Source organism: Alosa pseudoharengus, unplaced genomic scaffold (genome assembly GCF_046254945.1).
Source record: "Alosa pseudoharengus isolate Yale_2024_CS ecotype anadromous, Long Island Sound unplaced genomic scaffold, YU_APseudo_1.1 YU_APseudo_1.1_scf_12, whole genome shotgun sequence".
Lineage (NCBI taxonomy): Eukaryota > Metazoa > Chordata > Actinopteri > Clupeiformes > Clupeidae > Alosa > Alosa pseudoharengus.
The window spans coordinates 10,930,745-10,945,538 of record NW_027468587.1 but is presented as its reverse complement, the minus strand read 5'-3'; the positions used below and the strand labels follow the sequence as shown (position 1 = coordinate 10,945,538).

Below are 14,794 nucleotides of genomic sequence, written 5' to 3'. Positions count from 1 at the left end.
ACTGGTTCAAATTCAAGTTGAAATGTCACTTCTGAAATTATGTCTTTAGTCAATGATGTGTGACCTAAAAAGAAACACTGCCAGTCTACAGGTTTAGTTGGTAATGATGCAATCATGATTTCATTCTGTAATTTACTCACTAAACCCTCCTTTTTCATGACATCATGACATAACCTGCTGCTGGCAGCTCCATGTCCTAAAAGCCTGTACGCATTATACTTAACAGATAATTTTTTTTTCCATTTACACACTTGGATTTCGTTGTACATACTTGGAGGTGCATATTATACACTAGTGTGTAGTATACTGTAATAAATAGTTAACATTATGCACTTGTGTGTATTATACTGTAATAAATAGTGCACACTATGCACTAGTGTGTAGTATACTGTAATAAATAGCTCACATTATGCACTAGTGTGTAGTATACTGTAATAAATAGTTCACATTATACACTAGTGTGTAGTATACTGTAATAATTAGTGCACATTATGCACTAGTGTGTAGTATACTGTAATAAATAGTGCACTCTATGCACTAGTGTGTAGTATACTGTAATAAATAGCTCACATTATGCACTAGTGTGTAGTATACTGTAATAAATAGGGTAGTAAGTAAGTAATTATAAGTATTTATACTCTTTTGATCCCGTGAGGGAAATTTGGTCTCTGCATTTATCCCAATCCGTTAATTAGTGAAACACACTCAGCACACAGTGAACACACTAATCCCGGCACAGTGAGCTGCCTGCATCAACAACGGCGCTCAGGGAGCAGTGAGGGGTTAGGTGCCTTGCTCAAGGGCACTTCAGCCACTTCCTACTGGTCGGGGTTCGAACCGGCAACCCTCCGGTTACAAGTCCGAAGTGCTAACCAGTAGGGCACAGCTGCCCCTGTACATGGTTGTCTTGACAGCGCTGTTGTCAACTGTGGAGTCTTAAGAAATTAAGTATGTTGTCTGTGCAGAAGAGGCCAGGTGGCCTTTGGAAGGATGTCATTACAGTAGGGAGACTTAATGGATGGAGTTTAGGAGGCCGGCATAGAGCACGCTCAGACTGACAAGCTGGGCGGAATATCACCCGAGTCGTAAATGAGACGAGGAGTAGGAGTAGGAGGAGAAAAGTGGCATAAAGTTGTAAATGAGGTCTCACTTTGAAGAGGAGAGAGAGATAGTGAGAGAGAGAGCAAGAGAGTGAAGAGAGAGAGAGAGATGGAGGAAACTAGCTCTCTGAGTTAGAGTGCCTCTAAGCTGGAGGGATAATGACTTCAGATTGACGAGGGACTAGAATACGTGCCATTAAAAGACACTCCCCACATGCCACCCACACAACCTCACACACTCATTCACATACACACACATGCATACACACCAACACAACCACACACACACACACACACACTCATACACATACACACACATGCAAACACAACCACACACACACTCTTACACATACACACACATGCATTCACACCCACACAACCACACACACACACACTCATATACATGCACACACATGCATACACACCCACACAACCACACACACACTCTTACACATACACACACATGCATACACACCCACACAACCACACACACACTCATACACATACAGTACACACTCCCTCATTCACACTCGGCTTCTCTCTCTCACCTAAACACACCTAAATGGCTGCTGCTTTTTCTTATTAAGATCCTAATCCTGTATCAGCAGGAGTTGGGGGGGGCACACATCATAAAATGTGGGGGAAGGGTGAAATTTTCGTGCGTGTGTGTGTGATTATCCTTCCGGGAGCCTTCAAAGGTCTTCATAAATCTTGTGCGTTTGCTACGCACACTGGGTGATTAACTATGCTGGCAGTGGTGATTTTATAAACAGCCCTGAGAGCATCTTGCATGACCCTGACTGCGTCTGACTGTGTCTGACTGTGGCCCATGATCTGAGCCTAATTCTTTGAACAGATGCAAACGTTTGCGGCCAACATTTCAACAATGTTGTGTAAATATTTAATGTCAATGGCAATCCTTCGCCCAGCTCCCCAGTATGTTTACGGAGAACTACCACCTCAGACTGTTTGTGGACATTCACAAACGTTCACAGCAAACTCAAAACAGAAAACTGTTCGCAAAGCGTTTGTGAAAGTTGACCTGTGTTTGCGAATTTGAACGCACCTCAGATCTCTTGTCTCCTGTACCTGCTGGAGTTTGTGGACATCCATAACACTGTCAAACATATTCTCAAGTAAAACAAATGAAGTAGCATTGTGCATGTGATGATGTGTTTGAAGAGTGTGTGATAAGTGCCTTTGTGTGTTCTTCAGGGGCCTGTGATATCAAAAAGACTATTATGGGATTTGCTGCCTGGCAATAGCCTCCAATTTGTACAATATTGCCTACTTGCGTTTGACAGATGCCATTATTTCCTTTGGCACTCATTTAGTTGATGGGATATTTGAGAAATCCGACTATGCGTTTATGTCGTGTCTTATTTCCTGAATGAATTTGTTTTTAATTGTTCCAATGGATGAACTCATATTGTTTTAAACTCACGCCCAACCATTCAATTGCCCTGTATATAAGGGAATGATTATGTTATATAGAATCCCATAAAAGGGTATTCTTATGTTAAGGAAACTTGTAAGAGATATACATTAAATTCGTAGCCTCAATACCATTGTGTGGTACCCATCAGTAACACCACAGTTATGAGAAGAACCCCACTTTCTCCAAAAAAATTTTAATACATTAAAAAGCTCTTAAAAATTCAAAAGTTTGTAATACTGCCGAGATTTCACAGTTTCATTTAAACGCTTGCAAGTCTGTGAGCCACTAAGCGCTTTCAGACATACGTGTAAGACCGGAGGTTCTGCCGATGTTAAACGGTGGGGCCGTATATATGAACGACATAACCGGTCATATGGAAGTCCGAATTCACCCGGTCTTTATACTACCCCCGACCTAGTATTTCCTCCGGACATTATGTACATGTGCTGTGTCTGAACGAGGTGACTTAGAAGATTTGTGCGCAAGGAAAACATCCCCCACAACTGACTGGAAACTCCTCACAGCAAATGCACAGCTCAATCAGCAATTGGAGAACCACTGGTAAGCCGTGGATGTGCTGGGTTGCATAAGATAGGTGCATTTACTAGTCACTTGCCCTTTCACACATGGATTGGCAATCAAAGCTACACTCACAAATCAAACTCATCTGTTAAGCGATCCAAAGGGTTTTCCCCATCACTAGACACGCACCTAGATATCTCCTCTCCAATTACGTCTGTAAATTCTACCGTATCGCCTTCAGCTTGTTGAGTTGCTTGGTAGAGGTTAAGGATTTTTTTTTTTTTACAATTTTGCAATGTAGTGTAAAATGAATGTTGGAATTTTAAATGTAATTAACACTTAGATTTACCCACACTTAGTGCAACTTTGCACAATTGTGTGCATCTGTGTGTGTTTTTGTGTGTGTCTGGATGTGTCTGTGTGTGCGTGTGTGTGTGTGTGTGCATGTTTTTGTGCTTGTGCCTGACGTCCTGCTGTGTGTTCCTCCAGCTGGATGGAGAGGAGACGGGGGAGACTCTGGAGGCCTACACCCCAGCACCGGAGGGCGTGTTTGGGGCAGCCTACGTCTCCATCCTCCCCTCTCACCGGCTGCTCCATGGGTCCAGCCGCCTGAAGACTGCACTTAGCAGAGCACAACAGCATGGGAGGGGTGAGGAGACCGATGCGCACGCACACACACACACACATATACAGTACATAGATACACAAACAAATGCACACACATGAATTCACATACACATATACGCTCACTGTTATACACACACATATGGGTTGGTGGCTGGAGGGGGGATTGATCCCAAAGCGCAATGCCAGGAATGCACAGTAGTTTAGTAAACATGGGCATAGACTGTATCCCTGGAGACTGTGTGTGTGTGTGTGTGTGTGTGTGTGTGTGTGTCTGTGTGTGTGTGTGTGTGTGTGTGTGTGTGTGTGTGTGTGTGTGGCCTCTAGGTCAGGGGTGGGCAACTAACCAAGGGGCCACATGACAAACTGGGACTGTTGAGGAGGGCCGGACCCAAAATACCGAACTCAAGTCTGAACTCAATTCTGTTCAATTCTATTCTGTTCTTGTATAACATTAAGTAAATCATATGGTTTTGTTTACTAGTCGTAAGAACAGATGAAAATGTGAGAGAGACAAAGGAAAAACAGCAATATTTAATCTATGTCCAGTATTTAATCCTCATTCTCGAAAATGATTTTTTGACATTGACATTTTTTTTCAGTTTTCAAAGACTGATATAAAAAAGTACTACAATTAGGCTAGGTCATGAAAATGTGAAGGAGTCAGTACAACCGATAGGTCTGTGCCACCATTTCATCAACACTCAGCAATATTTCATCATTAAATCATTACCATCATTAAATTAACTCTATGCAGAATTAGACTACGAAAATGTGGAGCAGACATAGTAGGCTGTCATTAGTTAATCAACATGCACAAAGAAAACTATTTTAAAAATGTAGGCTATGTTTTTGCTTTAACTTTATGCACATAACTGTGATTGGTCAACTCGCTCTGTGTGTTGAGCCGGCTGCTTCAAGCAACCTGTGGGTAGTAGCATCATACTAGTTCGCTAACATAAGCTTTGCAAATAAACTCAGACATATTTTGGTTACAATTACGGGGTTATCCGATTGTAAACTGTCTATCTGCCAGTAACGTTTTGAAATGAACACTTCGTATCGCCAACTAGCAACAGTAGCCAACCTTTGCGGTGGTGAGTGACGCAGACATAAGAGACACAAAACTTTGAAAGGTTTACTCCGACGTAAAGGCAACTGCATTGTGTCGACGCAGAAGCATAAATTCACCAGCACATCAGTGAGGGTGTTTACGTCGTATGCATCCACGCACAAATGTATGGGCGTACAAATAGCAGTCGCTTTCAAAATAAAAACAACAATATTGATTTGCATGCATTATCTCTATGCTAGGCTCTTGACTATTGTTCTTTCACGGACCTTACGTGGGCCGGTCAGGGAAAGCCCACGGGCCGGATGTTGCCCATGTATGCTCTAGGTTCTCTTTTTGCATCATTTACATGCCGTAATACACTACAGTGAGTTCAGGCCTGACTAGACTTCCCAGATCTTAAGGCCCGTAAGGTTTGAAGCAGCAGACTCTGCTGCAGGGTGGACAGTAGATGCATCATACAGTGTGTAAGTGTGTACAGTGTGTAAGTGTGTACAGTGTGTAAGTGTGTACAGTGTGTAAGTGTGTAAAGTGTGTAAGTGTATACAGTGTGTAAGTGTGTACAGTGTGTACAGTCAACACAGTGTCTAAACGCATGACTGGAACATGGTGGAATAGTACTAAAGCTTTCCATGCATATTTGTGTGCATATTTGGCTAATTATATATTGTATAGGGGTGTGTGTGCGTGCGTGCGTGTGTGCGTGTGTGTTAGGATGGTGAGTATATAGGTGAGATGCGTTAATTGGGAATCCCTGTAGAGGTATTTGCTCTCTCTCCCTCTACCCTGTCTCCTCTCTTTATCTCTCTCTCTCTCCCTCTACCCTCTCTCCTCTCTTTATCTCTCTCTCTCCCTCTACCCTCACTCCTCTCTTTATCTCTCTCTCTCCCCCTCCCTCTCTTTCTTTCACTACAGCTGTAATTGCTAATAAGGATCCAGGAGAGCAGCGTCCAGATCCATGCCTGCTGAAAACCATTATGAACTCTTGACGAATGACCTCTCTGTTGCAGATTGCCTAACTGAGGTCACAGCGCGAAGCGTGTTCACTGGCCGAGAAGTTCCCGTGGTCATATCAGCCCAAGCAGAATTCCAGGGTCACCTGGATGCAGTGATAGGTGTGTTTCAGGAATCTTTGGTTCAGTTTAGTTTGTTCTATAACCCCGCAGACCAAGTTGACTGAGTTTTAATCTACGAATGTGAATCCACCACAAGCATCTGTCGGATATCATCAAGCGAGACCAAAGGTCCTGGGCTGCTGGCCCGCAGAATAGACCCTTTCAAGAGAGTTCCATTATCAGCATCATAGTTGGCCCCACAAGGCTTCCTTTTTAACATTCCATATGTTATCTTAATGCAGAGGAAGTAGATTGGGGCCCAAGTAGAACGTTCAGGCATTGTTTTTGTTTTTATTGTTGAAAGGGTCTATAGACCCTTTCAAGAGAGTTCCATTATCAGCATCATAGTTGGCCCCACAAGGCTTCCGTTTTAACATTCCATATGTAATCTTAATGCAGAGGAGGTAGATTGGGAACCAAATAGAACGTTCAAGCATTGTTTTTGTTTTCATTGTTGAAAGGGTCTATAAACAAGGCTATTCTTAGGCTCTCTTTCCCATGTGCCACATGCAGTCTGTAATATAACCTTGTGTTGTATAACCTAACCTGGTTTCTACGACATTGTGTTTACATGATTCATCGACTTCACGTGTGTATGATGAGTCCCTCCCTCAGGGAACGCAACAGGTGTGTGTAGGGAGGTGTGTGTGTGTGTGTGTGGGTGGGTGGGAGGGGGGTCAAACAGGTGCACAAACAGGTGTGGGTGCTTGTTTCTCCCTTCATAGGATGCTCCCTTGGGGGGGTGGGTGTAGGGAACACTTGGTCCCTTGACAACCAGAGTAACGTTACACACGCACACACACACACACACATTTGTACAAACAGACAGTGTGTGTGTGTTTAATGTTTTTCCTCCGTTCTCTTTGGTAGGTATTCCAGACCTCAATAAGGAGGACGCCGTGGTGGCGAGTGTGCTGTCTCTGCAGTGGCCCTCCGTACTGCAGACTCAGGAGGACCAATCTCAGACACTCCTCAACTCTGCAGAGGTCCGATCACATGCACTTCAACACACACATACACACACACACACACACACACACACACACGCACTCTCTAGCACACTCTCTAACACACCTACAGCATATTTTACAGCCCAGCCATTGGCATTACCTGAACACATTTTTTACAGCATTTTTCTTATATTGCTTAAAGTTAAGTGGGTGAACAGATATCAAGACTATTATTGGCTTTGGGAAATCATCTTATTTTTGGAGCAGTTACCTCTAGGCCAGTTAGAGCAATTATATACTGGGGTGAGACTGCTCTATAGGAGTTAAGAGAAGATATGGGAGAGGCTGACATATGTTTCCTGTTCACCATCTCTGTTTAGTTCACAGGCCTCAGCAGGGAGGAGGCTTTTGACTCCATTACCCAGAAAGCCAGGGAGATGAAAGCAGGTGGCCACCTGACCAGCTCCAAACTCCGTGATTGGCTGATATCGCGGCAGCGTTACTGGGGCACACCCATTCCTGTCATCCACTGCGGCTCGTGCGGCCCGGTCGCCGTGCCAGAGGAGGAGCTTCCCGTCACTTTGCCCAAAGTCGCCCTCACCGGGAAAGGGGCGTCACCCTTGCAGTCCGCCCAGGAGTGGATCCGCTGCACCTGCCCCAGGTGAGACACCCTACTGCGGGCCGCTCGATGGTGTTTTACGCCCCAAACGTTGTCTTCCAGGCAGTGCTGCCACCGCTGACTTAAAGGCACCTAATCCTAATCCTAACCCCAACCCTAACCCTAACCCTAACCCTAAACCATGCCTAACCCTAACCCTAACCCCAACCCTAACCCTAACCTTAACCCATGCCTAACCCTAGTGCCTTCCATGCAGCGCTGCCTCAAAGACAACGTTGGGGGCATAAAACACCAAGAAGCCTGTGGGCCTTCTCTAGACCACAGCCTACTGACTCCCACTCCATTACGGAGTGAACTCCGTTTCGTTGTGGCATTCCCGGCTACCGAGGGCACTCTCATGAAGGGGTAGGGTTTGATACCACACCGAACTTTGGGATGCCCTCAATGGGACATTGACGTCAGAGTCGTTTTCATTGAAATAACGAACACAGTTAGCATTAAAAAACAGCATAAAATATATGTTTTGGATACCCTGGAAAATATAGGATGTTTTCCCTCTTTACTCCTTTCATCATTACAGTATGTGTGTGAAGCTGCGTTTCATGTTTTATTTACATTAACTTTTAAATGTGCTGTCATATGTAGGTCCACACATGTTTATATTGTCCACACATGTTTATAAGGTCCACTTCTTAACGATCTTTCACATTTTACTGCTTATGATGTTAATATCAGTTTGTGATTTGAGTGTGTGAAAGCGTGTGAAACAGCCAGGGCAGGTTCTGGTCTATTTTTTTTTGATAATCCGGTCCGTGTGTGGGTGTCCTCAAAATGTACCTGTCCGATTCCCTTCCAAGGTAGAAGGTCACCGTATCTCACTCCTATATGACGGTTCCACACCATGATTCAGAAGCGGGATTCTTTTGCCCACTTTCTTTACTGACCAATTAAATTGTCTGCACTGCAGTCATCAGACTACTCCTGTTGGGTCTGGATCTGGTAGTGGTTCTTGTTTTGGTTCTGGTAGTTGTTCTTGTTTTTGGTTTTGGTTCTGGTAGTGGTGCTGTCTCTGGCTCTGGTAGTGGTTCTTGTTTTGGTTCTGGTAGTGGTTCTTGTTTTGGGTGTGCTAGTGGTTCTTGTTTTCAGATCTGGTTCGGGTAGTGGTTCTTGTTTAAGCTTTGTTAATGGCTGTGGTAGTGGTTCTGTGTCTGTTCATGGTTGTGGTTCTATTGTTGTTTCTGGTAGTGGTTCTGGTGTTGGTTCTGTGGCCGGTGTAATGGCCATCTGCATCAGACAGCCCTGCAGACAGCTCATCCCTGGAGGCAGTGGTGGGGATCTGAGGATAATGAAGTCTGTCCAGCCTCCTCTGAAAAATGAGAGACACACACAGAGAGAGAAAGAGAGAAAGAGAGAGAGAGAGAGAGAGAGAGAAAGAGACAAGCGCACACACACACACACACACACACATACACACACACACGCGCACACACACACACACACATATACACATACAGAGAGAGAGACACAATCTCACACACACACACACACACACACTTTGCTGCTGGGCTGTGGGAGTATAAATAGACCTGTGGCTCTCTGAGCATGACATGCAGTTATATAAGAATTAAGTCACTGAAAAACCACCATGATTTGTGGAACTCATAATATGAAACTGCCTCTCTTTTGCCATCCTTCTATCTTTTAATTATTTCTCCCTCCATCTCTACACCTCCTCTCTTACTCCCTCCATCTCTCTATACCTCCACTCCTACTCCCTCCATCTCTGTACACATTCTCTCTTAGTCCCTTCACCTCTCTACACCTCCTCTCCTACTCCCTCACTTCTTCCCTTTCCTTTTTGTTCTCTCACTACCTTTTCCCCATCTTTTAACTATCTTCCTCTCCCATTCTCTCTGTCCCTCTCACCCTTTCTGTCTGGCGTTCTTCCCCCTTTCTCTTCCCCTCTTTCTCTCTCTCTCTATCTTTCTTTCTCTCCCTCTTTCTCCCTTTCTCTCTCTTTCTCCCCCTCTCTCTCTCTTTCTCCCTCTCTGTCTCTCTCTTTCTCCCTCCCTCCCTCTCTCTCTCTCTCTCTCTCTCCCTCCCTCCCTCCCTCTGGCCTCCTGCTGTTCTGCTGTGCTGCTGGAGTGTGTAATTGGCAGATCCTGAGGATCATTGAGGATGTCTGATGCTCTTGATTGTGTTAAGCACGCTACTCTCCAAGTCTGGTATGCGTCTCGATCGCTTCCTCCTCCTCCTCCTCCTCTTCATCATCATCATCATCATCCTCATTGTGAGAAACCACTGTTTTAATCAGTCCCCTACACACACAAACACACACAGAGACACATTGATATTTACAGACACACACACACACACACACACACACACACTCCCACATACTCATACTCACAGCTGGTGTTTTATCAGGACATTTCATACAGCCTTCATCCAGTGCTTTACCGGCTCTAGGTGTAGTTTAAGTTTAAAGCATTAAAACAAAATGGCCTATAAATAGCAACAACATCTGAAGAAACAGCCAGTTTTACGTTGATGCTGTGTGTTGTCCAGTTATCCGCTAAAGTTAGCATGCTAACCAACCAGTCCTTATATATATACTCTTTTGATTCCCTCACAGGATCAAAAGAGTATATATACTTATACTCCTGGATTCTCTCTTGTAGTTTACACATACATTAATTTGGCAGACACTTTTATCCAAGGCCACTTACAGCAATAGAGTAGCATTTAAGCTACAGAGCTACAGCAATAGAGTAGCATTTAAGCTACAGAGATACAGAGCTACAGCAATAGAGTAGCATTTAAGCTACAGAGCAGCAATAGAGTAGCATTTAAGCTACAGAGATACAGAGCTACAGCAATAGAGTAGCATTTAAGCTACAGAGATACAGAGCTACATCAATAGAGTAGCATTTAAGCTACAGAGATACAGAGCTACAGCAATAGAGTAGCATTTAAGCTACAGAGATACAGAGCTACAGCAATAGAGTAGCATTTAAGCTACAGAGATACAGCAATAGAGTAGCATTTAAGCTACAGAGCTACAGCAATAGAGTAGCATTTAAGCTACAGAGCTACAGCAATAGAGTAGCATTTAAGCTACAGAGCTACAGCAATAGAGTAGCATTTAAGCTACAGTGCAGAGGACACCATAGCTAGGAATTACCACTGCCTCTGTAGTAATACCACTCAGTAGCTCTAACTAGTGGCCTAGTAGGTGCAGTATCTAACACAATGGAAGGGAATGGAAGAGTGCTCTGATGAACAGAATTACAGAATTCTATACAAAGCCCCTTGAAGTGATTTGTGAAGAAAGGAAAGGATTCAGCAAAGTCCAAAGGTCATCGTGTTGCAGCACCAAAACAAGGACGCCACAAGGACACCACAAGGACACCACACTTCAGTGTCCCCATGATTTCCATGTTTAGTTGTTTTCTTTTGAAATTATGAGATGGATCTGTCTCTCTCTGACGTGCTCTGTAAAACTCCCTTTTCACCTACCCAGAGATCTGTGGTGATCCAACATATCCGTCGTCAATCTCAGCCAAAGATTGTCGCCCTGTAACTCATTCAGCGCCATTCAATTAACAAAACGACTGACGAGAGAGAGCGAGTGAGAGAATGTAAAAGAGAATGAAAGAGGGAGAAGCTGCTCATCTGTTTAGCTGTCTTTGATGCTCTCTAGCTGCTACTACACACACACACACACACACACACACACACACACACACATACACACACACATTCAGCCATATTCAAAGTCACATTCATATTTTGTATTTTGTGCTTATGCTGTATAGTCAGACGCACACTCACACATAAACACACAGTTTGACATAATTATAGTGTTACACACACTATCATACAGGTAGATAGATAGATAGATAGATAGATAGATAGATAGATAGATATATAGATAGATAGATAGATAGATAGATACTTTATTGATCCACGATCACTTTCAGACCAGAGCACTATCAGCCCCTGACCCTGACGTACAGTAGCAGTCCTATAGATTGCAGGAGTGGTGCGATGACCCTGACGTACAGTAGCAGTCCTATAGATTGCAGGAGTGGTGCGATGACCCTGACGTACAGTAGCGGTCCTACCCTGACGTACAGTAGCGGTCCTATAGATTGCAGGAGTGGTGCGATGACCCTGACGTCCAGTAGCAGTCCTATAGATTGCAGGAGTGGTGCGATGACCCTGACGTCCAGTAGCAGTCCTATAGATTGCAGGAGTGGTGCGATGACCCTGACGTACAGTAGCAGTCCTATAGATTGCAGGAGTGGTGCGATGACCCTGACGTCCAGTAGCAGTCCTATAGATTGCAGGAGTGGTGCGATGACCCTGATGTCCAGTAGCAGTCCTATAGATTGCAGGAGTGGTGCGGTGACACAAACCTTCCATCCTACTGCTGCTCAGTAAAGAAAATGCACAAAAATTCCAGCATCTGGATCCTGACGCAGATCTGTGGCATCATGTTGGCGGAGCGAGATATGGAGACCCACAGAATTCCTCACCGACCTACACTCACACACTCACGCACTCCCTCCTTCAGTCACATGTGCGTGTGTAGTATGTCTCTGAACGTAAGTGTGTGCATGTTTCCCTCTGAACAGTTTTTCTGAGCTCATCTTTTTTTGGCAGACAGACTCTCTGTAGAGGCCAGGTGAGTGTAGTAGTCCAGACTTCCTGTCCAGGCGAGTGTAGTAGGCCAGACTTCCTGTCCAGGGGAGCGTAATAGTCCAGACTTCCTGTCCAGCTCTCTTGACATGTGGAGCAGTTGCTCTGTGATGTGGCAGTTAAGTTTTCCACACTTGTCCTTATCTCCCACAGCTGCATTTTCATTTTTACCCCTCAGCTTATAAAATAGCGTGTGGCTTTGAAAGAATTTACCTGCTACACCTTAGGCCTGTTGCTAGGCAACCTCAAAGCACTGTCTCATAACTATGATTTGTTGGGCTGGCTGTGGATGATTGACACATACGGGTGGCCAGTTTGTCTGCCTGGGGAGTAGTATGTACTTAGAGGAGATTTAGGTGGGGGTGCTGTGGGTTGAGGGGACATAATAAAGAAGCCTACCCATAATGCTCCTCTAACCTTGGTCCATGGTGCCGTTGTACTGTTACACTGCATTTATTTTGAGACGTCTCATCCTAAAAACTCTGATTGCAGATGCATTCTACTCAGGATACAGCAAACTGGACACTGCCATGTTGTCTGTGGGTCATACGCTGTATGTCTTAAATGATTGTTCTATCACTGGAGCTGCACCCGTCACAAATAATAGATAAAAACTGATTTTTGTCCCATCAACATCTCTGATCCATTCGGTCATCAGTTTTAGGTCAGTTTATTTGGTTCATGTTATATGGTACAAACATAGTAGCAGTCTTTCCCTCACCTCTACTCTTCCCCTTACCTCCACTCTTCTCCTCTTCTCCTCTTCTGCTCACCTCCATTCTCCTGCTCTTCCCCTCACCTCCACTCTTCTCCTATTCTGCTCACCTCCCCTTTTCCCCTCACCTCCCCTTTTCCCCTCACCTCCCCTTTTCCCCTCACCTCCCCTCTTTCCCTCACCTCCCCTCACATCCACTTTTCCCCTCACCTCCCCTCTTTCCCTCACCTCCCCTCACCTCCCCTTTTCCCCTCACCTCCCCTCTTTCCCTCACCTCCCCTCACCTCCACTCTCCTCCTCTTCCCCTCTCCTCTTCTCTTCTCCTCTTCACCTCTTCCCCTCACTTCCACTCTCCTCCTCAAAGCAGAAGAATCAGCTGGCAATGGACTTGAAGTGACTGCTTTTCAACCCGTAGCCACTTAATGCTTATTCTGGCTATGAAAAGATAGCCCATAAGTGTGTCAGATAATATAAAAGTATATTAAATAAAATATATTTGAAATAGGCTGTTAAAATATGTTTGCCTATATGATTAGCCTACAAAGAAGGAAAAAAGCAAATAGGCGTAAAGGATAGGCCTACTTTTAACTCATTGAGTGCCAAAAACGTAATATTAAGTTTTTCCTTCCCATGCGTTGAGTGCCAAAAACGTAATATTACTAGGTGGCAGTCTCGCCAGGTTTCGCTGATCACTTCCCGGAAAGTTTACACAAGTAAGTAACAGGCAACACTTCATATTTCATGAAAGACGTTATATCTCCATTTCTAGAAAAAAACAGCGATTTTGATGAAAACTAGCCACTGTTTAGCTTGGGATTTCTCAGTAACAGAGGCGTGTAGAAATACACGGTTTGCACCCACCGAGAGCTTAAAGTCTCACCTTTTAATCGAGCTATTGTATGTGTTCATAGCTATAACACAGGATATGCTGTGGCTGTACAAAAATCATCAACAATGGTCTAGATTGCTGGCACTCTAGGACAAAGCTCCCAAAAACAGCTTGGCATTCAGAGTTAAAGGGCCATCAAAAATATAAAAATGTAAAAAACAAAAAAGTAACTTGTTACTTCAGTAATTTATTAACAAAGTACTTTTTTACTTTTACTTGAGTAGATTTCTCAGATGGTAATATTTACTTTTACTCAAGTAATTTTTGAAGGGAGTAATTGTACTTTTACTTGAGTATAGATTTTCAGTACTCTACCCACCCCTGGTCTATAGTCTATCTCTACAGTCTATGTGTCTATAGTCTATCTCTAGTCTATGCGTCTGTCTCTATGTGTCTATAGTCTATCTCTAGTCTATGCGTCTGTCTCTATGTGTCTATAGTCTATCTCTACAGTCTATGCGTCTGTCTCTATGTGTCTATAGTCTATCTCTAGTCTATGCGTCTGTCTCTATGTGTCTATAGTCTATCTCTAGTCTATGCGTCTGTCTCTATGTGTCTATAGTCTATCTCTAGTCTATGCGTCTGTCTCTATGTGTCTATAGTCTATCTCTAGTCTATGCGTCTGTCTCTATGTGTCTATAGTCTATCTCTAGTCTATGCGTCTGTCTCTATGTGTCTATAGTCTATCTCTACAGTCTATGTGTCTATAGTCTATCTCTAGTCTATGTGTCTGTCTCTATGTGTCTATAGTCTATCTCTAGTCTATGCGTCTGTCTCTATGTGTCTATAGTCTATCTCTAGTCTATGCGTCTGTCTCTATGTGTCTATAGTCTATCTCTAGTCTATGCGTCTGTCTCTATGTGTCTATAGTCTATCTCTACAGTCTATGTGTCTATAGTCTATCTCTAGTCTATGCGTCTGTCTCTATGTGTCTATAGTCTATCTCTAGTCTATGCGTCTGTCTCTATGTGTCTATAGTCTATCTCTAGTCTATGCGTCTGTCTCTATGTGTCTATAGTCTATCTCTAGTCTATGCGTCTGTCTCT

At 44.0% G+C, this 14,794-nt stretch overlaps 1 protein-coding gene across 1 annotated transcript in view; it reads left to right on the top strand.

The window, feature by feature from the left end:
* The window catches only part of lars2 (leucyl-tRNA synthetase 2, mitochondrial), an 89,828-nt gene that overhangs the window by 48,768 nt on the left and 26,266 nt on the right, over positions 1 to 14,794 (top strand). Inside the window, exons 9-12 of the mRNA XM_076280145.1 lie at positions 3,550 to 3,709; positions 5,767 to 5,871; positions 6,742 to 6,857; positions 7,202 to 7,482. Of these exons, the coding sequence (XP_076136260.1) occupies positions 3,550 to 3,709; positions 5,767 to 5,871; positions 6,742 to 6,857; positions 7,202 to 7,482 (662 nt within the window). The remainder of the gene's footprint in view (positions 1 to 3,549; positions 3,710 to 5,766; positions 5,872 to 6,741; positions 6,858 to 7,201; positions 7,483 to 14,794) is intronic.